Raw genomic sequence first — 25,043 nt, 5'->3', positions numbered from 1 at the left:
GATCTTCTCCAAGTACATCCTCTATTTTCCTTTCAATTCTTCTTTTAAGTATCTTTGCTATTATCTTTGCTGTATGTGCAATAAGGCTTATTGTGCGATGGTCGCTGCATTTTGTAGCTTTTGTTTTTTTCTTTAAGGCAATCATTGTCACTTCTGTGAAGTCCTTGGGCCACTCTCCACTTTCATATATGGTGTTCATTAGTTTTGTCAGTGTTTTCAAACCACCTTCTCCCAGCAACTTGAGCACATCTCCATGTACATCATCATTTCCTGTAGCCTTTCCCTTCCTAATTTCCTTGATAGCTTTTTCCACCTCACTTTGTAAAATATATGGTCCTTTCCCGTCTGTATCTACTTCTTCTTCTGGTTCAACTTCTAAGGTTCAATAAGAACATGGAAAAATTAAATGATGGGTAGATTACTATGTATAGTGACTAGGCTCTGGTCTGGACAAATGAGGAATGGGGGCTCAATTCTAGGCAGGGTCAAGAGATTTTTCTCTTCTCTACAGTATCCAGGCTGGCTGTGGGGGCCATCCAACCTCCTATCCCATATGTATTTGGGGGTGAGGTTATTCCTGGGGAGCAAAGCAGCCAAAGCATGAAATTGACCCCTCCCTTCCCCCCATTACTCAGGGTAAGAATGTCTGGGTGTAATTTTTTTATTTATTACAAGCTTTAAAGTGGAAGGCCTTTATAAATACAGCCTAAAGAGGCTATACAAGGTCCAGTATGTGGCTTGCTGCCAGTTTCAGTGCAGTCCTTGAAGCCTTAGAATTTGCAAGGTAGTTCTGGTGGTAAGACTTGTGGATGGAGAAACATTACCTCTTCATTGTGCATTGACTTTATGTGCAAAAGTCATGGACAAGCTGCTTACATTCATATATACAGTGGTTTCTCTAGCCTAATCTCGGTGTGGAGTTCTGTTACGTGTTTTCTAAGGTTCACTTCAAAGGTTTATTATAAACAATATACAGCGACTTTAGAAAGATACTAAAACATATTCTTAAAATATCACAATTAATATGAAACCTGTAGAATGGAAAGACTCCTCAGCATCTGGCCAGCTTATCCACCTCATTTAACCATTTTTAGTTAAGTTGTAGATACAACTTGAGCATTCTGATGCCTCAAAACTACATACATTTAATAATGTCGCTGGTATTTTTACCTCTTCCTTTTACAAATACATGTATATACACATGCACACGTGCGCACACACAACATTCATTATCTCATGTACTACTGTTTCAGTTGAGTGACTGCTGTGTTAATTGCTGAAGCAAATGAACTGGTTACATCACGCTTTCCAAGCTGTATCAGTGAGTCAGATGTGCAAACCATTCATTTTACACCATTATCATTCAAGAGCAGAAAGAAGGTATGAGTTTACATAATCAATACACTGCACAGATCGCTGTAATTACATCTACAAATAATTTTCAGTTGTTAGTGGCATTGATATTTGCCGAACACATTACATTTCAACTCCTTGAAGTCCATTGGTAGATAGGATTCTACTTATGACCTTGTGTGACACAAAACTTCTGAACTGCAAAGGACTATAGTAATTACATCATTCACGGTTTACATTTATTTAAATACGGTAGTCCCTCAGAGACCATGGAGATTATGATCCCAAAAAACACCATAGTTGACAAAACCTTCATTGGTAAGATAAAGGAAATTGGAGGCTTTGGATATTGTGGCTACTGCTAATTCTCCTCAAAACCTAAATTGCCTCTTCCTTCACTAAAAACAAAAAACATGTTAAAAATAAATTAGATACAAAATATAAAAAGAAAATCTGTCCACAAAGAAAGATTGCAGTGGTAATCTGGAAGTTAGAAACCTGCTTTTGAATGCCATTACAGCTGACCCAGCAAATGTAAATCTATTGGCATGGGAGCCACTGATTTTTTTCAGTGCATTCACAAATTAAACATCACATATATATGTGAAATGAAATACTACTAGACACAGTAAAAATCCACAGCTGGTAAGTGATTGCTGTATTTAAGATTGAATGGAAACTTTAATAAGTGATATCATGCATAACATAAAATTGGACATATATTACAGCGACACTGTTTTGATTTGTATCTCCAAAAGATATATCAGGTATCAGAAGTATGTATTTTCTTTTCTGCTATTAAGATCTGAAACACAATAGTGGTTAATCTACCGCAAAGGTAACACAGAATTGCGAATCAGAACATATCTCTTGAAGCAATGCTCAGATCCTGATCACACAATTTTAAAAATATTTTTATCTCAAGACCCATTGGGTCTGTCTAATATTGTAGTTATGTGTTAAGTCTGTCAATATATTAATTCTTTGAAACATTTTAACTTGAGAGCTCCGATGCAAAAATCAGTAACAGGAAACCCAGTTGTTAATGTCAGCTTTATAATCGCACTTTCATGTTGCAGTTTTCATTCATTTTGTGTTATTATGAATATGTACTCTTGAAGACTTCATCAGCAAGCCTAAACATCAGTTGTTTAAATTAGATAGTACAATGATAAAGCCATTCATCAGAAGCCATAAAGATTGTATTGACTCCTACTTCATCATCATCATTATTTACATTACATGATTTCAGCTCTGTAGCAAATTGCAGACTTCAAAAGAAGCCTATACATTTCTTCCAGGCCTTCAACATAATATAATATTTTTCACCAGATACACAGACCAAATCTATATAATGTTAAAATGAATGAAGAAGAAATGAGTAGTATTGAAAAACAACCAAACCACCTGTCTATAACATTTATCATTGTAACCTTGACTGAAAACCTGAATCAGCAGAACAACAATCATTATGTGTAGACTAATTTGACAACACAGACCATGCATTCAAACTCTTCCCATCAGAATATCTTGGACAGTTTATAATAAATCAATGGGATTGCTTGGCATACCAGTTACTTCCCAGATTGTGGCTGCTAATCTTCGGGACTGTTCCAATACACACGTTGAGGTGGCAAGGCCTAGATGGATACAATACAGCTCATAGCAATGGACTTTAGAAAGTGATGTCTTGGGGAAGCAGACTTCTGTCAGTTTCCTGCCAACAATAAATTGAGTTTTAATTTAGACTGGGAAATTTAATTTTTCATCTTGTATGTTTTTGAAATCCAGAAAGTAATCCCTTCATAACCTACCAGATACATCCCTATTACGATAAATGATATGAACTCCGTCCCAAGTGCAAACATTATATTATATGTCCTTGATCTTGCTCTCCTTTACACTACATGTTTCGGCCTCAAACGGCCATCATCAGTTGTATACGCTCACGTTGCTGTTACACTGCACTTAATTTAAAATTTAACATTTAAAACACATTGTTCCTTTCGTTGTACTACACATGTAGTAAAGAATAGCAGTGGCACGCACACAGGGAGACCACACAAAATAACACCTGTACAGTACTAGAAACAAGAACTAGCCGCTGCAGCACTATCGACATAGGGCGAGTAACCCTGACAATTTTAAATTTTAAAGGATTTTAAAATTAGAACTAAAGATTTTAGAAGTGTAACAAGTGTAACAAAAATAATCTATAAACCAGACAGATATCAACGAAGTAGATGCTGATAATAACAACGAAAGGAACAATGTGTTTTAAATGTTAAATTTTAAACTAAGTGCAGTGTAAAGGAGAGCAAGATCAAGGACATATAATATATTGTTTGCACTTGGGACGGAGTTTGTGTCATTTATCGTATAGAGTGCGACAGGNCACAATGATTTTAAAATATTCATAATAATTTCTTAATTGTTCCCTGGTAAACATAAAGCACACTGTGATTTTCAGTATGTGAACCAAATCTCTGTCCTGAGCTCAGGAGTTTTAAATGTTTTTATCATTTACAATTATAAAAGACAAGTCCGTCCAATGTGACTATTTCAGTTTTCTCACTTGATGATTCACTAGCCTTACATGTTTTGATCCATTTGGATCATCTTCAGAGGCACCAAACACTTTTTTGAAACCACTATCACAACAGTTGTCATATCAAATACACATGTAATGTCCAAGTACACAATGTTCCATCCATCACTCACAGCAGCCTTTCTGGCTATAGAAATATTTAAAGTTGTTTTAAAGTTTTAAAACTTTGTTAAAAATTAAAATACATCAACCATACGGTTCGTGTCAATAACCCCTGTCGTCTCTCTTCAAGGTGGCCGATGTTGTGCCTCCTATGTAACTTGAGTAGGGAGATTCTTAATATTGTCCGTTATGATTTCTTGGCCTGCTGTGTTGTGTATAATTGTAACTGTTAGTGTGATGGACCAAAATGAAACAAATAAAAAAAAAGTTTTTTATCATGTTCAGGAGTCACATTCATTGAAAGATTTGGGTGTAAAAAATGGTGACATTTTCTAGGACAACTGCTCATTATTTTGTGGGTATTTTTTTATGTTTTTCCCCATTTCATTCTCACTTTGGAGCATGGGGCTGATTTATTAGTTTCAATGATCATTTTTACAGACAGTAGGACTCCTTGGACGGGTGATCAGCTCACCGCAAGGACTCTACCTAGACACAGTACAACACAAACAGAATAAACACATACAAACACTAAACAACCATGCCTTTTGTGGGATTTGAACCCACAATCCCGGCTTCCGAGCAAGTGAAGACAATACATGCCTTAGAACACTTGGCTACCGTGACCAGCTTTTTATGAAATAGTATGTGCAAAAACAGTGTTTTGAAAAATCTCTTGATGTAAGAACACAAGGTTTAACACTATTCAGATACTAATTTTAATATTCATCCTTTTTCTTATGTGTACATCTACACATGCTCACAAAGTTACAAGATTTTCCTAATTTAACCCCCTCCCCCCTGCAGTTTCTTTTGTATAACAGTTCGTGCAGTAGGGGCCAATTTTTACACATCCAACTTCTGATAGGACAAATTAGATTTGAATACTTACTGATAAAAGTCTCCACAGAGGATCCCTGGCCTTGGAAAATTCTTCAATGTTGCAGTTGGAAATACTTTGGGTTTCATTGGCGATGCCTAAAAAATTATGAACACTTACAGAAAACACCTGCATATTTTAGACATACACGTACTTATCACATAATACTGCAATAATGGTGTAGTTACTTAGTGCATGTAATAGGGTTAAAATGATTCAACTTCATTAATTACACCTTTAGGCTGTTTTATCCCTTAGGATGTAAGCTGGTAAAATTACTGAACCAAACTGTGGAATCTTAGAATAAAATACAGTGTTCTACAAGTTCATCATTTACTTCTCTTTTGTTCTCCGTATGTATCAAATTTTTCCTTCAATTAATGGATTTCCTACAGTAGCTTACATAATTAAATACTGAGGAGCCAGAATAGCTCAGTTCATATAGCACTGGTCCACAGGCTACACAGCTGGAGATCGATTCCCAGCAGAGGCAAGAGATTTTTCTCTACTCCACAGCATCCAGACCAGCTCTGTGACTTAACCCAGCCTCCTGTCCAATGGGTACCAGAGGCTGATAATAATATGTAGTATGTTTCCACTTAACTGCCAAGAATGCTGATGCAAATGATACATCATCTTTAGAATTTCTCTGTAAGAGTAATAAACTTATGAAATATCCCATAATAATCATTCCCTCTCAGAAATGGTACGCGCTTCAATACAGCCAATGATTAAAATATGAAACTGCAATGGTCGTGAGAACAGTAATAATGCAAATAATATCTGGCTGGTAAGAGACCATTTGTTCCATCATGTAATGATCGTTAAAGTAATTATTGTCAACCGTAAACAACTCTTCAATCTGCAAATAACATTAACACAGTTTCAAGCCGGAAGGTCACATGTTCAAGTCCCAATGAGGTCATTGGATTTTTTCAAATGACCTAATCCTTCCAGCTGCACTATGACCCTGGGGTTGACTCAGCCTCTAACAGAAATGAATACCAGGAATTAATTAAATAATTTTCCTGGGGAGTAAAGCGCAGCCAGCACGTAAGGCTGATAACCTTACCACCATCTCTGAGCCGATTGTCTAGATAATGTGGGGCTCTCAACGTCTCACAACCCTATGGGCCTTCACGGCCTGTCACAGGGATAGCTTTACTTTTTTACTTACTTTTTATAATATGGGAATCCCTTATTGCATATATTACTGCATTCTTTTTGTGACCAATATCTTTACACAAGACACATGACTGAACATGTTAGCTTACCGAAGAATCTTCAAACCACAGAAAGTAAGCATAATTAAATGTGGTATCCTTCCACATAATAGCTGTGTGGCCCTCTTGCAAATGGGCTCTGCTGAATTCAACCATGGTCCATATCTGAAAATATAAGAAAGTGCTTATTTAAATATACCTTTAGTTTTTATATAACTTCTAAAGTTTGGAAGTGATGACTTTTCTCATTTTCATGTTCTGTTTTCCAAAATGATGATTGGGATATAGAATGAAAGCAGTGCAGCCATTACCTCTGTTGTAGAGGAACTGCTGCCAAATTTAGGTTTTATTTATGAGGGTGCCCACCAATCTGTGGGATCCCATCACTATCCTGAACCAGATGAATATCATCCACATTCTCACACCCTAAAAAATAGTGCCAACTTCTTTGCTACAAAATAAGTAATAATCAAAGCATCATCTAGTGAGGAGTATTTTTATTTCCACTTGATATGTTAGTTGCAATCATTTTGAAAACCTAGTATTATATTAATACACATTCCTTTTGGAAAAATAAAATTAATTTGTTATGTGATGTGTTTGCATTACAGTGGAAGTCTAACAGTTCTGAGTAATAGACTCAGAAAACAAAGATCCTTTGTCAAAAATTCAGAGAAAGTGAATTCTACTTGTTAGGTACTGGTTACTGTTACCAGCTGATCTGTAACAGTGGATACTCTGCTAACAATGCCATGCAGATTGAGAGGTTTCACAGCCCTTGAAGCTTCTGCAGATGTTACATAACAAATTTCAGAAAATGCACATGTAGAGAATTTGAGGATTAGGGGGTGGTTTGAAATATTCTATAACTCTTGCCTTCTTCTTGGTGAGTGATGTTGTTTCTTCTGAATTGAAGTCAAGGCTGGGAGCAGTGATGCGGTGATTGAAGCGATCAATGTAAAGAAAATGTACGAGACCTGGAAATTCCTCCAGATACTTGTTGATGGTTAGGGAAGCTCTAGTAGCCATTATTAAGGACAATACAAGATGCATGATGAAGCAGGTAAAGAAGATGTTAAGTCTACAGAGGTAAGTCAATAAGTAAGGTGAATGTAAGGCACAACAGATCACTGTGGTCATGGTGCAAGGGCCAAGAAGGCCCACCCCTTATACACTCATACAGTGAATATCAACAGATCACTGTGGTCATGGTGCAAGGGCCAAGAAGGCCCACCCCTTATACACTCATACAGTGAATATCAACAGATCACTGTGGTCATGGTGCAAGGGCCAAGAAGGCCCACCCCTTATACACTCATACAGTGAATATCAACAGATCACTGTGGTCATGGTGCAAGGGCCAAGAAGGCCCACCCCTTATACACTCATACAGTGAATATCAACAGATCACTGTGGTCATGGTGCAAGGGCCAAGAAGGCCCACCCCTTATACACTCATACAGTGAATATCAACAGATCACTGTGGTCATGGTGCAAGGGCCAAGAAGGCCCACCCCTTATACACTCATACAGTGAATATCAACAGATCACTGTGGTCATGGTGCAAGGGCCAAGAAGGCCCACCCCTTATACACTCATACAGTGAATATCAACAGATCACTGTGGTCATGGTGCAAGGGCCAAGAAGGCCCACCCCTTATACACTCATACAGTGAATATCAACAGATCACTGTGGTCATGGTGCAAGGGCCAAGAAGGCCCACCCCTTATACACTCATACAGTGAATATCAACAGATCACTGTGGTCATGGTGCAAGGGCCAAGAAGGCCCACCCCTTATACACTCATACAGTGAATATCAACAGATCACTGTGGTCATGGTGCAAGGGCCAAGAAGGCCCACCCCTTATACACTCATACAGTGAATATCAACAGATCACTGTGGTCATGGTGCAAGGGCCAAGAAGGCCCACCCCTTATACACTCATACAGTGAATATCAACAGATCACTGTGGTCATGGTGCAAGGGCCAAGAAGGCCCACCCCTTATACACTCATACAGTGAATATCAACAGATCACTGTGGTCATGGTGCAAGGGCCAAGAAGGCCCACCCCTTATACACTCATACAGTGAATATCAACAGATCACTGTGGTCATGGTGCAAGGGCCAAGAAGGCCCACCCCTTATACACTCATACAGTGAATATCAACAGATCACTGTGGTCATGGTGCAAGGGCCAAGAAGGCCCACCCCTTATACACTCATACAGTGAATATCAACAGATCACTGTGGTCATGGTGCAAGGGCCAAGAAGGCCCACCCCTTATACATTCATTCAGTGAATATCAATAGATCACTGTTGTCGTGGTTCAAGGGCCAACAAGGCCCACCCCTTATATATGGGTCCATAAAAATGTAAATTCACCTTATTTAATGACACCTCATACATTATTACAAAATACAATATGTATACAATGTGCATTTCATTTCATAGACTTCAATTTTCTGTAGCATCAGTTTTCATAATATATACACACATACACTTATAGAATGAAACATTTTCACTTTTCTGAATGTATATATTATACATAAAGCAGCATATAAATACAAATAATATAATTAAATCTGAACAGTTTGGCTTTAGGGAAAATAGGAATATGGAAACAGTGATCTACACCTTAACTGATCATGTCTTAAAAACCTTATATCAGCGTAGACAAATATTAGGATTTTTTTTGTGATCTAACAAAGGCGTTTGATGGTGTCATTCATGACATTCTTCTGAGCAAATTGGTTGTCTATGGTATTTGTAGTAAAACCATAATGTGGATTAAGTCCTTTCTGGAGGGTAGGAAACAAAGAGTTGAATTGTACAATAGTGAGAAAGGGAAAATTTGTCCAGGTTGAAAAACTGTTAAATATGGAGTGCCACAGGGGTTTATATTGGGTCCCTTGCTGCCTCTATCATATATTAATGATTTATCACTAGGCCTAAATACTGATATCAAGTTATTGTTGTATGCAGTTGATAAAAGTGTATCAGTATCAGGTGATAATATCCAGGATATCCGAACAAAGTTCAGACATGTGTTAAATTCCTTAAACCTTTGGTTTACAAGTAATGGCCTGACTTTAAATATGAAGAAAACTAAAGTGTTAAAATTTGAAACAATTAATCATGGAAATAAGCCAATGCAATTGCAGTATAAAAATTAGGTATTATATGATGCAATGAATATCAAATTTTTTGGCCTTGAAATAGATAAGTTTTTAAACTGGAAAAGACACATTAAAGTAATGTTACCCAGATTGGACAAGGCATGCTTTGCATTAAGAAATATGAAGTTGTGCAGTAATACTGAAATACTCAGGATGATATATCATGCATATTTTCATTCAGTCATAAGGTATGGGATAGTTTTCTGGGGTAACTCACCAGATTCTAAGAAGATTTTTCTCTTACAGAAGAGAACTGTTAGGGTGATGGTGGGATTGAAACAAAGGGATACGTGCAGGACGGTATTAAAGAAAACTTAACGTATTAACATTGGCCTTCCAATATATATTATCTCTGATGATTTTTATGATAAGTAATGTTGAGTATTTTATTTTTAATGATGCAATCTATGATAAGACCACAAGACATAGAGGGAATCTACACGTATTGCAGTCACATTTAGCAGTAAGGCAAAAAGGAGTTTATTATGTGTGTTAAAATTTTCAACAGTTTGCCTCTCTATGTAAGAGATTTGGTACAAGACAGGAAACTTTTTCTAGGAAAACTAAAAGAAATATTAATCAATAACTCGTTTTATTCAGTTGATGAATTTTTGTTTTATTGTAATATGTTTATTTAGGTATATTTCATTATATTACTGTGCAATTTATATCTAAATATGTGACAACTATAGTTCTTCATTGCATGCATATGTATATATATGAGTAGAAAGGAGAATTATTATGCATTGTTAATTATATTGTAGGTGTAATTGTATGTGTACCATTGTATCTATTTAATTGAGGTATTCAGTTTAGATTTTAACTATAGTCAAATTGATGTCTCTGCGATTTTATCTGTGATTGTCTTGTGACTGTTGTTTGACAAGTTTTACATTCAGTGCCAGTTGCACACTTATGAATACTCTGAAATGCTGATGTATGTATGTATGTATGCCGATATATGCATAAGTTCGTGGTTTGCAAGATACACAGCTCGAATGTTTTTACTCTTACATGTGCTGGCCCACAGCCAAATGCTCTCTGTTGAGATTCCAATTTTAAAATATTGGCAGTGGACACAAATTGGAAAAATGAAGAGGTGACTGAAAACATGGTGGTTAAAAAAATACAAATTGGTGGAAGGAATGAATTTCACTTGCATGACCAAAAAATCTGGAACATGAGGATGAGGAATGTGCGAAAGTGGTATAAACCCTAAGTAGAAGAACCTTAAGATTCTCTGAAGGTCATCATCGCCATTATCATGCTATTTTTGTGTTGGAAAGTAAACACTCATTATAATGCCACTTCTGTATTAGAGAACTAGAGCAGATTTTCCACTTGAATTGGCATTAATGCTGTTTTCTATAGTTAAATACTATACATCTTGATATTTCAGGTTAATGGGGGGAGGCTTTGACAAAAATTGCGGGTAATCCAAAATTATGTTATTTGAAACACACAATCATGGCATCACCTTCATGGTAATGTCTGGAAGTTGTCTTCTGGTTCATGGAACTGTGTAGTCTCATATGTGGTACCAATGCATTGGTCCAGCACAGTGAAGGTTTGTTCTTTACTCCCCCTCCCCACCAAGCCCATACAACAGACTGTAGAATGTGAAGGGCCATAGAATAGAAATGGAAAGGGTGGAGACATAGGATCACAAATGTGTATGTATATGATATAGTTTGGTTTTATAAGTAATCAGAAAATTTTACAAGTGGTGCAAATTAAAAAGAAAATGTGTAAAAATAATCAAGAACAAGAAGAATTTGCACATGAGAGTATATTCTTATTGTTTGTAGAAAGTTAGTAATCAATTTAGTGTCAGTAAAGGATATGATCCAAGGGTAAAGTTGCGCAAAGCCTTGACCTTGAGAAAGCTGCTGAAATCAGACAGGCGATGCTTCACTGTGCTAGCTACAGCCAGCACAGCATCCCTGCCTATGTCGATCATTTTGTTGTCAAAACATGTCAACTGCAACAGTTCTTTAAGATCCTGCATGAAGGGTGCTGTACTTGCTTCAACCCGCAACAAGCATTCAGAGTCTGTTGTTTTTATGTATTCAAGATATTTTTTCCGCATGAAGTCCCATTTAGAGTGAAGTTTACGCTGGCAGTTTTCAACTTCTGGTCTTATGTGGCGGATTTTCTTCAAACCTTCAAACACTTTCTTGATGCCACTTTCAAGATTATCAAATGTGTGTTTCACTTCATCCATTTCTCTTTGTAAACGAACACTTTGAAGCACATTAAGATAATGAAATACCTCATACAATCCAGAAGACACCATAACATTTCCAATCTGTAATTCCAAAATAACATTATTTATGACCCAGTTCATGTTGTATTTATTTAGTAAACAGATTACAGACATTCTTAAAGCGAACAGTTAACTTAGTCTATGTCTGTCTGTTCAGTTAGCCATAATACAATGAAGTGACCTTGGGCAATTAGCCTTGTCAATATAGAATAGAAATCTGAAGTTATACTGTATGAGTACTGTGTTGATCACTGTGCATTGCCTGAGGTATTTGCAACATACTGGGACTTGGCTCTCTCTTCAAGTAATTAGTTGTCACTTTATTAACAGATTTTTTTTTAATTCCTATTTATTTAAACAACAGCCAACATCTGTAACTCTACCTGGAAACATTTCAATATTAGGTTAATGTTCTGTTCTGTATAGATGGAGCTGTCTGAGATTTCATTAATTGTCATGAGAATGTCAGATTTTACACTGAAATAATATGATGTTCTTATGCCTATTACAGTGATTTGTCTTAGTGTCATGTTGGCACCAACTATCAAAAAAAGATACAGTCATACTTCACATTGAGTTCACATTACCATGCATATAAACACAACACTGTGTTTCCATATTTTGTGTCAGCTACTTTGCAGAGACAAACTGACATTCTGTTAATACTTCATTGAATTCACAGTCATTATGCTTCTTTCCTAAGTATATGAATTTAACATAATATTCCCCTATCTTTCATTGCCTGTATCATTATTCAGTCACATGGTAAGGAGTTGAGGAGGACTTACATTAAATGAAAAAACTATATAGAAAAATTCTAAAAAGGAATTAGAGAACAATTTATACACTCGCAAATATTTTGTTAAGCTGGTGTTTATTTTGTCAACAATTCAGTGTATTACCAGATTTTGAAATAATCTCATATGACTGTATTTTCAAAGAAAAAGTGTTATTAATTTAAGATATGAATTCTATGTTGTCAAGAGTATATATAGTTTAATGTGCTGAATTGTAATTGACAAAGTTTTGAAGCAAAATGTTTCAGTTACCTCAAACATCAGTAGTAAATGAACTCCTTCATCCAAAGGGCAGATATGTACCACATGAGGATTATATGTTATGCCACTGCCCATCAGAAGCACTACCTGACTGACAATACCATCAGCCTCACTGATATCCAGAAATCTGATGGGTGACGAATGCAATTCCACTTGGCTGCTGTCTTCTGTGGGCCTTGAATATTCCCTCCTCGTTTGAAAAGGGCTACCCTGGGGACTTGACTGTGGACTATAGAATTCATCTCCACTCGATTCATCGGCATCTTCACTTTCTGTGCTCTCAACAAGGCTGGTATCAGCAGGGGCAAGGTAAAATGCTTCACACATCAAACTTAAGAACATGATATCTCCTGCTGATAATTCTTGTGCACCTCGGCTGAAGATAAATATTACACAAAATTAGAAATCTATATCATATATTTGCCATAAGATTTGCTGTGTAATGTTCTCAGTCTCCTCATATAAATATTGGAAATGGGTAAAATGTGTTATAAAGCAGAAAATGTTTTATTGGGTTTTTAGGCATTTCAGTAAAATAGTATTTGGATATTAATGCCTGTACCTTCACTGTCATGAGATTTCTGACATTACAGATTTCATGTGTTTATGCTGTAAGAAAGAACTAACTAATTTCATGGAGCTGAGCCCTTCTTGAGAAGCTGCCAGTTGTGCAACTATTAAAGAACTTTCCAGCATTTTATGGAACCCAAAGGTTCATTACAGTGTTCACAAGAGCCCTCCACTGGTCCGTATCCTCAGCCAGATAAATCTAGTCCAAAGCACCCCATCCTATCTCCGTAAGATCCACATTAACATTATCCACCCACCTACATCTTGGTCTACCTAGTGGTCTCTTTCCTTCTGGCTTTCCCACCAGTATCCTATATGCATTCTTCTTCAGCCCATTCGTGATACATGCCCTGCCCATCCCATACTCCATGACTTGATCGTTCTAATTATACTTGCGAAGAGTACAAGTCATGAAGCTCATTCTGCAATTTCCTCCAACCTCCTATCACTTCATCTCTCTTTGGTCCAAATATTCTCCTCAGCACCCTTTCTCAAACACCCTCAGTCTATGTTCCTCCTTTAATGTCAGAGACCAAGTTTCACATCCATACAGAACCACTGGCAAAATTAAATCATTTGTAGTCTTGTTTTCCATCTATAATGTGACAAATTAAATTCGAAATGATACTATATGACATTTAATTCATTAAAATGCTCGTTAAATGTTTAAAGTGTCATTAATATGTACATTCAGTGTTTATGCTACATGTTTCAGCTTCATAGGGCCACCTTCAGGCAACACACTTATAAGGTGTCTACTGCACTGTGTACGTGGTCAAATAGTATGCTTAACACTTCATGGGCCGGCAATTTAAATATTTCTGGAAACATTCCCCTTTGTGAAGTGGCATTACACAGAACTTGCACATGTATACAATCATACTCCTTTTGTTGTGTACTGTGCAAACACAGCATCGCCTAGAAGGCTGCTTCCCCTTGGCATGTTCACTCTTCACAGTTTTCACGAGGGTATGTTTCCGCATATCACCCGAGAGTCGCCCAGGGGGGTCCACATGAGGCCTGTGTGGGGTGGGAGTTGATGGACCTGGTTGCACTAAGTCTGTGTCTGCCGCCGGTTCTGCCACCACCGTCTGGTCTGTAGCCCAGGCTTTTGCCACATTCAGCAGAAATGCCTTGTATTTCAATTTTCAATGAGGGTTTAGATTTTTGAAAACCAAAAATGAATTGAAAATGGCACAATTTATAAGCCACAACGCAACTTTCTTTGTCCACTTTACTGTTTTCCGAGGAAGAGAATGATAGGCCAAGTACTGATTGGCTCTATCAACTCCATTCATGAACATATTATACTCAGAAATACAAATAGGCTTCTTTACCTGTCCATGCCTCCTTTGAACATCAACCATGCTCGAATTGTGAATTGTGGATTTGGGTCAGATGGAATTTGCTTCACCCCTGGATTTCCAGTAAACTGTCCCAAAGCAGGCGTTTTGTCTACTTTTCCTCATGTGGCTGTCCCCGCAATGTTGCTACCCACACTTTCGTCAGAGTTACTGTCACTCTCACTCTCACTTTCACTGTCTGTGGCCACAATTTTTTGTTTGCCCCTGCCACACTCACTATCAGATTGTGAGCAGACTCACAAGGGATGTCAGATAGCTCATCGGAGAACAAGTCAGATATTTCTTGTTCTCCGAGAAAACGTTTGGACCTCAACCTCTTCCAACCTTGATCCATTTTGCACTAGTAACTTCCTGCCTGGTGCATGCAGCTGGAAGATGAACAAAGACATTTTCTTTTGGAGTGGGAAAGGAAAACAGTTGGGTCATAAACAGCGGGCTCATGTTACTGACTATGAAGCAATCATTCAAGAGGTCTATCACGCACCAGTCATGAGTCTGCCTGGCGCCAGTGCAAGGTATAGTGTGTTTCAACATAATGTGTCCTAAAATCATAATAATATGTCACCGGTCCACCACGTTTAAAAACAGTGGGCATAAAAATATGCCACCGGTCCGCAAAGTGTTAAGACATGTTGTTGATATCATTAATTTTCATGATGTAGGATGTTTTCTTCCTATCTTCTGTATTGTGTCCCATTGGGTGTGCCGCTCTCTTGGTTTTGTGCTTCTAGTGGTACGGCACACCCAATGGGACACAAATGGCTGCAATGTAAACAGTCCGATCAGTAGTTGTTATGTTACATCAAAACCCACATTGATGATCCCCACTAATTTCATATTTCATCTATATGATTTAACCTTGAGAGAGGGATATTGGATAAAATTCTGTATGAGTTAAGAGCAGTGATATCCCATGATACTTACTACAGTCAATTTCATTGCCCTTCTTGTGAATTGGTACAATAACAGATTCCTTTCACTGATCAGCCAATTCTTCCTTATTCCAAATAGAATTAAGTAATAAGTAAGAAAGAAACTTTGTTCATAATATTTTTAACTATTTACTGATATTTACATTGACCTTGATATGTTCTCTATGTGGCCAGGAGAGAGAATGAAGAAAGGGGTTCTTCACAGTTTTACACAAACCAAATCAGAGTAGGCAGAAATATTTCATGTGATGGGTAAGAGTTAATATAATAATGATCACATATATGTCTACAGAACTTCAGAGTCAATTGTTGTTGAAAAGAAAGTGTAAACTAAACTGAAAATGTAAAGCAGCAAACCAGATTCACAGAATTAAACATCTATGTATTTAGTCTGTCAATAATGGAACAATCATTAAAATATTCACCATTCAACACCAACACAACATGTTTCAGCCACAGATGGCCATCCTCAGGTGCTTTGAGGTGTCTAAACTGTTACACTGTTTTGATGCGCACTGAAATTGTGCATTGCAGTCGACTTAAATCAAAACAGTGTAACAGTTTAGATGCATTGAAACACCTGAGGATGGCTACCTGTGGCCGAAACATGTCGTGTTGTTGTTGTTGAATGGTGAATATTTTAATGATTGTTGCATTACTGGCAGACTAAATACACATATGTTTAATTAGATATGTGCAACAGGATGCTGAAATACAGAATTACAAATTCACAGAAATAGAAGTAGTCTGAACTGTTTCTTCACCTGGAATACAGAGAGAGAAATTTGTTCTCAACAAGTAGCATGGCATGAATTCGTGAAAATTCTGTAACGGTTTTCAGTTTGTCAACAGCATCCTGGAGGGCTTTAAGTGATGCTGCTGTAAGATCAACGTTCACCATCAGCTGTTCAATAGCTTCAAGCAGGAAGGCTTGGTCATTGTCCTGCAACTGCATCCACGTGTCAAGAAGACGTGACAGCAGCAAGGCATTACTTTTGTTCTTCTTAAGTCTGTAAAAAGAACTTAAGAGATAGATTTGAACATTGCCATAGTACTGACACTTCAACACAGGAGGATATGTCTAATATCTTACAAATGCTTAATTTAGGATGGAAGGATGGATATGTTCTATGCCAAATGTAGGCTCTACTATATGACATTCTCACGAGTCTAATTTTTTACCACATGAACAAAAAGATACTAAACGGTACATAAACAGCAAATGTAAACTTTATACTAAAATTTTTAAGAGTAATTTTTTTAACTCTCTCATATTCAACATATGTTATAATTCAGTGGTTAGGATTCTTGTTACACTTGTATATCAGGTCGTCATGGCCTCAATCTCTGCCTGGAGGCTGGTTATCCTGAATTAGGGTTTTTTGTGGTTTTCATCTCTGCCTCCAGTAGGACAGCATCTAGAACAAGCCATGACTGTTTCTGCATCAATCATTACTTACAATCATCTTCCCATTCAACAATTTAACGTATACAATTGAGAAAGTGTTAAAATAAACTAAGAACAACTCCCAGCGTTGGGCGCAAATGCAACTGCCCCCACATGTGGAAGAAATCCCACGGTGAAGATTTAAGAATGTATGGTATGATGCTGATCACACAAAATGTTTCTTCTGTTTATGGTGCATGAAATGGAAAATTATAAGGAACCAAATTTTCAGTCATTACCTAGACATGTGATTGCTCATTCCTGAGCATGAAGGAATATGTAAATGTATGCTAAGGAACTGTTTTTGAGAATGGCAACTTTATATACTTTTCACAATGACAGGTACAGACAGACAGTGATTACATCCTGACATCTGCAAGTACAGATCTGTATAGGACTAACTACTAAGTGTACCCTGCAGCTCATGCATTATGAAGTTCTTATACACTAAAAACAATGAACAGAGGATTAATAAAGAAAGGCTATCCCTGTAACAGGCGTGAAGGCCCATAGGGTTGTGAGACATTGAGGCTCCCATATTTTCTCTAGACAATTGGCTTACAGATGGCGGTAAGTTTGTCAGCCTTAAGCACCGGCCACTCTTTATGCCCCAGGAAGACTCCGGGTACCCCTTTCTGTTAGAGGCTGAGTTGACCCCAGGTCCATAGTGTGGCTGGAAGGATTAGGTAAATTGAAAAAATCCACCACATTGGGACCGTACCCACGACCTTCTGGCTTGTAGCAAGTACCTCAACCAACTGTGCATGCCCCGGATTAATAAATGGACAAGAATAATATACTGATACAGAAATTTGCCTTTCACTTACCTTGTAGAGTTGTCAAGAAAGTTGTTTATACTCATGTCAGTAACATCTGTTATAACAAATCTTATATAAGTTTATATAATCTGCAGCAAAATATCTTTGAGTTTGCATTATGTGCCAAATTAACAACAGCCAAGAAATAAGGCTCTAGACCTGCATTTGGGGTGGGGGGGGGTCCAAAATTTTGCTCTAATTAGCGATTTTCCTGATGGGTTTTTCTTGGTTTTCACGTCTCTCCAGCTGACTGCTGGGACTGTGCCTTGAAATAGACCACAGTTACCTCCTAATCATCCTCACTGTGTTCATTTACAGTTATCTCTTTATATTATATGTGATTGAATAATCTATGTAACTGAAATATTATACTATTTTTTTATTGCTAGTGGGGTGGGACTAAGTCCCTTGTACTGTGGCCACTTCTGGCCTATTGTACCAGCCCCAGATGATAGGTGAGGGTGATTGTGGAGCAATGGTGGAATGAAGATTGGCAGGGGAAACCGAAGTACTTGGAGAAAACCTGCCCCAGTGCCACTTTGTCCACCACAAATCCCACTTGACTAGACCCGCGATTGAATCCAGGTTGCCACAGTGGGAAGCCAGCGACTAACCGCTTGAGCTATGGCGCAGCCCTAAATATTATAGTAAATGATCCTAGAATCAATCAGTGCGTCTCCTTCATGAATTCAGATTTCAGGCACCAGTCTCGAACACTGTGAGCACTACATGCAATACATATTAGTACTTAAATCAACTCACATAGAAACATTTGGTCCACACAGATGTTTCACAACTGTAATGAAAATCCCAAGTGTCCGCTGGAGCCAGTTTACATCATTTAGGCCAATTTGAACAAACAAATACCCCATGTACTGAAAAAGAACATAATGCAAATGCTTTTATTTCTGACCAAATAATGATACATTTGAAGGAACTCTTCACTGTGTAGTGAGCATGTATACCTGTGCTTTAACCTAAGGCTTATTAACAGTTACTGGACTTCACATAAACCATTTTAACCCAGCCACATATCCTAACCCATTATGGAATTCATGTTTCTTAGGGTTACTAGACCTAAAACAAGCCATTGTAATGTATATAATATAGCCTGTCACCATACTGTGAAAATATACTTACAAAAGTTCCAGTATAGTTCATATATAATAATTAAATGAAACATTAGTATACTTAATGTAATGGCTAAGTCACTTGATCAAAATGGGCTCAAAATTACTTATTTCAGAATTACTTATTATGCCTTGTAGCTGTCAACCATTATAATCCTTTTTAATATTGAAAATCTGCCTCCAACAATTGGTGTGTTCACTAGCATGCTTACTCTTTCCCACCAACTTGTGTCGCCTAATTTGGTTGAACCTTCTCTTTGCCACACAAAATCTGGCCCTCAGTCAAATAATACCCATAGATATCAATATGCAGTTAATAACTGATATTTTAAACAACCAAATAATTCACCTTTCAATTCTTTTATTTTCGTCTTGCTGGAAACTTACCTGATTGAAAACTATATTGGTGCCATCTTTACATTGGACTGACGTGTAAGAATTGCCAAACTGACAATTCATGAGCTGCTGGGAAGTGACAATTGGAGAAAAATGCTGTATCAGAAAATTTGAGCTAAGCTCATCATCATCCTGAAGATAAAGAAGATATGACATTCAGAATAATAAAGCAACTTTTATGCCAACGTAAATAATTTTCACAGTTCACCGTCATATCCACATACCCTTCCATCCGATATAAACCCTTGTTCTCGACTTAATTTTCTGGCATGTTTCGAAAATTTCTTGTTGTACTTGGCATACAATACATCATTTAAATGATCAAATATCAGTATACATTTCATAGCTTCGAAATAAACACAAATTGAAATATGGTTTATAAACTATCAAGACTCATTCTGGAGTTTTACTATCTATCATCGCCACTACAAACCCACTGTCCGCTTTAGTACACAAAGTCACTTCGTTTTGTATAGCGTTTAAATCTGTACTTCTAGTCGTCTGCAACATATCTGTCTGCTACATAAAACAAAACGTTGCGGTCCAGCTTAACCAACGTTGAACATAAGAGATAGTGACCAAATTAGTGCTGCTTATTTTATTGAATAATCCTAAACACACTGGGGCTTCGACTCAAAACATAAAGGTTAAAATATAAAACGTCTAATTAGTGGCTGTATCATTGATTACTTTTAACATTCCTTTAGCAAAAAAAAATTTAGAATCAGTGTAAAAATGTAGACATTGCACCTACTGTTTAGTGAAAACAGAAGAATGTGTCGGAGACTTCTAGTGTTCTAGTGCGTTCTAGTGGTTGCAGTGGCGTAGGAGAGATCGGAAGAAATTGAGTAATGGGGTTTCTGTTTCGGAATTTAAATGCTCATGGTGTTCATAAATAATTATATGATTGTAGACAACGAGACATAAAGCTGAAGCATACCTTATAGTCTGAACCATGAATGCACTCAACACCTTACATGTAGGTTTAAGGTAGGTACTAGTTGACTGGTGAACGTATTGAAGGAGTTGCGGTAAGTTCCTGTGAAGCCTGTCGGTATGTAAATGTACCTACTGATATAGAAACCGATATAAATTACAAATTAATAATTGTGCAGTGTGTTAATCTGTTCTTGTGCATGCGTTCTGCCATTACAAAATGATCAAACATAACCTCAATGTTTGACTATGTATCCACATATGTGAAACTAATTTATATAACAATTTACTTAACATATTAATTTTCTTATAAACATATTTTTACTGTGTTGTAATTTTAGTTACTTTTGTATGTATGTGTAATTTCGAAGGAATTTTAATGATGTAATTATATATAATATATATATTATATATAATGATAGGTCTATGATAATGTATTTTATTTTGGAGATATACTGCAGCATTTTGAAATGAACTTAAGTTCCTTTCTCATTAGATCTCAGAACAGAAGGCAGTTGAACATTCTGGGTGTTATTAAACAGTACTCTTCAACCAGAGGTCAGGATATAATCATACCAAAAAGAATCCATAGAAGCCCAACAGATATACTTAAGGTAAAAAATACTAATCTGTAAGTATAAAATTATTTAGCTTCCAGTCATAAAGTATCACATTTAAATATTTAACTTGTTTCAAGGTGGATGTTTTTACTTAATTTATATGCTTCTTTGTGTTGAGACTAATGTTACAATTAATATGTGGATTAAATAAGTTATTTGTTCAGTTACCAGTCAATTTCACATGCAGTTAGTTAGTAAAGATGGATGACGATAGCCTGGATCTATTTTATCATCCATATTTTGTATGATATTACAGTATGATGACCAGTTGCATATGCCTGTTCTATTCCAATGTTTTGTATACTGACACAGTAAAGCTAGTTACTTAGCTCAGTTAATGACATTTTTTTGGTGATGATGGTAAAAATCAAGAGTTTGTATGGTGTATTGTGGGAAATTGCTATATTATTTTCAGCGTTTTTATAAGTTACTTCATTAATTATCATGAAACTGCTTAGTTGATCTTTATGGAATGCATCCTGTTGCATGTTTACAGTATATATGCATTTTCATATTAATTCCTGTGAAACACAACAGTTCATCAAATAACTCACTCACACTTTATGGTGTATAACTGAGTTTTATTGGCCTAGAATACAATGTCACTACGCGTTTCGCTTCATAGAGCCATCTTAGTTGACATGTCAGATTGGAAGATAATGTTAAGTTGGAGAGGAAATGGTACTAGCCCATTTTAAAGTACTGCCCCAATATTTTTCTGGAAGGACTGAGGAAAGCTATGAGAAACCTCAGTCAATATAGTTGGTCTCTGGCTTTATATCTGAGCCTTGGGCTTCCCAAGTACAAATTAATTCCCGCTGAATTGATAAAAGCACTCGGTGGGACACCCCTGGTTATTCAATACCAAGAATTCAGAATTTTCTTGCAACCAGCAAAATTTAAAGGAAAATTTATCACTTTTATAAAGTTATTCAAAAACAGATTTGTAGTGTGTATATGTTCATGCATCATACAATAGTTCTTCCAGCCACCACTGGTAACACTGATCATCATCCCCACTCATGCAGGTGGCAGTACAGCAGAGGCTAGTTGCAGTATGTGTACCTGAATGCTTTCATCCATGAATTTTCCATGCCACCTAGGAAGACTCTCACAAAAGAATTAAAGCAAAAACATCTTGTTTTGACATCGAATTGGGTGCCTATAAGAGTTTTTCACATTCAGTAAGCTGCTCCGTGTAACTGGCAAATCCCATTTCCCACACATGCTGGATAATGGAGATTATACTATATTCAAAAATATATTTGTTATTGAATGTTTATAAAGTGATGAATGGGTATATGATTTCCTATATATATGTATATATAGTTTGTGTGTGTGTGTATATATACACACACAAACTAAACTGTGGTGGGCTGGTGAGAAGTGATATAAAACACTGATTTTTTTTTGCATTTATCTACTTATGTAATTAAACTGTTTGTGTTGTTTGTATTATTCCTTCAATTTTCATATCTTTATACAGGCATTGGCTAGCACAGTAAAGTCTGACCCAACAGCTCCTCATTATAAGTATCATGATGATCCTTATTTAACTCCCATATCTAATGTTGCAAAGAGGTCATTTGCCTTGTCCAAAGAATCTGGACGGAAAGCAGCTCACTGGATCCGAGCTCAGAACTCAGAACTTTTTCAACACAAAGTTGCATACCCTCCAATCCAGGTAATTACTTTCTTAGAGGGACATATATATATATATATATATATATATATACACACACACATACATGCTTACTTTATCACGTGTATAAGTATGTGTATCATTATGTGCAATGAAATTGAGTTAAGTAGCACCTGCACGTTCGTGTACAGTATGTTCCCAAACTTTACTTCAATTTGGATGTATTGACATGTACATTTGATTGGCTTTGGGATATCCATGATGTGCTGCAAATGGCAAAATATTGTATGAACAGAAAGATAGTGAACTGTGAAGCCCCGAAAATCAATGGTGTCTTATTTGGGTCATGTATATAATTTCCAGCTCCCAAAAATTGAAAATGTACGAACAGTTTTAAAGGAAGAGTAAGAACTGTTTTGATACTTACAAGGGTTTTAAGAATACTGTGCTATCAGGTGTCTGCAAAGTACAATTAAATTTTTAAGTACACCAATAAATGGAGCAGTTATATACACACATTCATGCATAAGAGACCCCCCCCCTCCCACACTCACAATTGCATCCCATCTTTTTGATCAAAATGGGCATCATAATGATTTTCATTAACACTTTTATTGTGGTCTGAACAAGCAGCACATTTTAACTACTTGATCTGTGAGGTATTCAACAGTTGTACTAAGGAATTAAATAACACAATGCATAAATTTAAATACATATGTGTCGCAATAAATAGAACCTTCAGAACAACAACTATAAGAGAAATGTAGAATTTTTAAAGTTACAAAGTTTAATCACATAAATATGAATACTTGGCCCTCAGTACAGCTGACAGAAGAAAAACTGAAACTATAGAAAAGAAATTCCTATGATAAGTATTTGGACACAGCCTTTACAATCATGTGCAACAGTAAGATTCATAACGATTTGGACATGTTTAACTTGGAAAGAGTCAAACATTTGGTATTATGATAAAATAGGATATCTCAAAGAATTTAGAATACAAACCCAGTGGTCACAGAGATGTGGGATATCCCAGGAGAAGATGATGAGATTCCTTCTGAGGGGGAGGGGTTTGGTTACTTGCCTCAGTTTTGATGGTGGTGGTGGTGGCGGCGGCAATATTTATTGTATGCAGAAATGTAAACTCAAGTATGAATTTTAACAAGAAGGTAAAAAAAAGGGAAGTGCAGATTCTACTAATTGTGGAGTCCTTGCACTAGAAAATTTTGTCTCCATTTTTTATTGCCTTGTTGGTTGACAGTGCTGCATGTAATGTTACGAGAAATGAGAGGATCTTCTGTGGTGAATGTGAAGTGTTGGAAAGGAAGTGGTTATGACCTGTTTCAGGATACTATGCTGTTATTTACCTGGAAGGCTGAGGAAAATCACAAACAGTCTTGGTCAGGATAGCTGATGCTGAGGATATCCCTGATACAAAGCAGAAGTTCTAGCCATTTTTTTTAATTCGCTTAGTTGGGGTGGAGTCCAACTGGGTCCACTCGGTACAGCGGCCACTGATTGGCTTGTAGCCTGCCCCAGGTGATTATGATGATGGAGAATTTGGTGGAATGAAGATTGGCAGAGGAAACCGAAGTACTCAGAGAAAACCCACCCCAGCGCCAATTTGTCCACCACAAATCCCACTTGACCAGACCTGGGATTGAACCCAGGCCACCACAGTGGGAAACCAACGACTAACCGCTTGAGCTATGGCACGGCCAAGTTGTAGCCATTAATGCTATGTATGTGGTGATCTCATATTTAATTTGCACACTAGATCATAAGGAATTCTTCACAACATTTCAAGATTTTCATTTTAGTCTAGAAGAGTTGTGTTTAAGTGTTCTTTTCTTTTTGTTCAGGCATTTTATCCACAGCTGGTTTATGATGATAACAGTGAGGTAGATGAGGAGGCTCTAAAGAAAGTTATTGATGATGTTCTGGTATCAGATGCAATTAGAGTGTTCCAGCTGTTACAGAAGAAAGGCCAGAGTAAGTTATTCTGAGGAATTAATGATGCTAGACCAAAATTACAGAGATGATATGGTAGGACGTTACAAATTGCCAATGGCAGATTGCTGTGGCACAAGGAAACTTCACTGCATATATATATAAATTTTGGGGGGCTGGAGATATTTTACTTATTTTATAATGGAAGATAGTCTTATGGAATTATTCTGTCTCTGTGTCCCCCACAAGTAAGTTTTGAATAAATTGATACATTTTCATGGAACTTGTATCAGACATCATGTCATTGGAGACTATTCCACACTTTGGATTTTTTAGTGTGTACTAGGATAATATTAACATAGTGTCCTTGCAGACTTATGAGTGACACTAGTACCTGTTAATGTAGAGTTATGAAAGCTTGTACAATAACACATAATTTGTTAAGGCTGTTTTCAGTAGAATGTACACAACACATCTGTTGCACAAAATGCTCATCTAGTTCATTTGTTCAATAGAGATTGTTCAATACTAGATAGAAATATGAAATATGACATGAAGATAGTTC

General features: G+C 36.8%; 2 protein-coding genes across 3 annotated transcripts in view; one reads left to right on the top strand and one right to left on the bottom strand.

Annotated features, from left to right (window-relative positions):
* Positions 1 to 309: 309 nt before the first annotated feature.
* On the bottom strand, positions 310 to 19,882 carry LOC111875702 (Hermansky-Pudlak syndrome 1 protein homolog). The gene is made up of 10 exons (XM_023872149.2): positions 19,555 to 19,882; positions 19,322 to 19,462; positions 18,567 to 18,679; positions 16,304 to 16,549; positions 12,665 to 13,049; positions 11,194 to 11,657; positions 7,043 to 7,187; positions 6,218 to 6,331; positions 4,956 to 5,041; positions 310 to 3,070 (listed from the first exon to the last, which is right to left on the bottom strand). Exons 1-10 carry the CDS (start codon positions 19,672 to 19,674, stop codon positions 2,893 to 2,895), a joined length of 1,992 nt encoding a protein of 663 aa, XP_023727917.1. The 5' UTR covers positions 19,675 to 19,882; the 3' UTR covers positions 310 to 2,892.
* A 228-nt stretch (positions 19,883 to 20,110) lies between these two features.
* LOC111875703 (protein PTCD3 homolog, mitochondrial) overlaps positions 20,111 to 25,043 on the top strand; it is a 31,860-nt gene continuing 26,927 nt past the window's right edge. Inside the window, exons 1-4 of one of the 2 annotated variants that reach the window (XM_023872150.2) lie at positions 20,111 to 20,320; positions 20,763 to 20,880; positions 22,373 to 22,570; positions 24,391 to 24,520. In XM_023872150.2, the coding sequence (XP_023727918.1) occupies positions 20,286 to 20,320; positions 20,763 to 20,880; positions 22,373 to 22,570; positions 24,391 to 24,520 (481 nt within the window). In that variant the 5' untranslated portion in view covers positions 20,111 to 20,285. The remainder of the gene's footprint in view (positions 20,321 to 20,762; positions 20,881 to 22,372; positions 22,571 to 24,390; positions 24,521 to 25,043) is intronic. The other variant, XM_023872151.2, reaches the window with a different exon arrangement.

The sequence above is a fragment of the Cryptotermes secundus genome, unplaced genomic scaffold (assembly GCF_002891405.2).
Source record: "Cryptotermes secundus unplaced genomic scaffold, Csec_1.0 scaffold478, whole genome shotgun sequence".
NCBI classification, from domain to species: Eukaryota; Metazoa; Arthropoda; class Insecta; order Blattodea; family Kalotermitidae; genus Cryptotermes; species Cryptotermes secundus.
Note: the sequence above shows the minus strand (reverse complement) of the source record. Positions and strands in the feature narration are given on the sequence as shown.

What these genes read in the sequence shown, in the direction of transcription:
- LOC111875702 (XM_023872149.2), bottom strand. Translation starts at nt 19,674, where the DNA reads ATGAAATGTATACTGATATTTGATCATTTAAATGATGTATTGTATGCC. An exon ending in CCAATATAGTTTTCAATCAG is followed by an intron (nt 18,680 to 19,321) that starts GTAAGTTTCCAG and finishes GTTCTTTTTCAG; the next exon opens with TACATGGGGTATTTGTTTGT. An exon ending in CGCAACTTTACCCTTGGATC is followed by an intron (nt 7,188 to 11,193) that starts ATATCCTTTACT and finishes AATAATGGCTAC; the next exon opens with TAGAGCTTCCCTAACCATCA.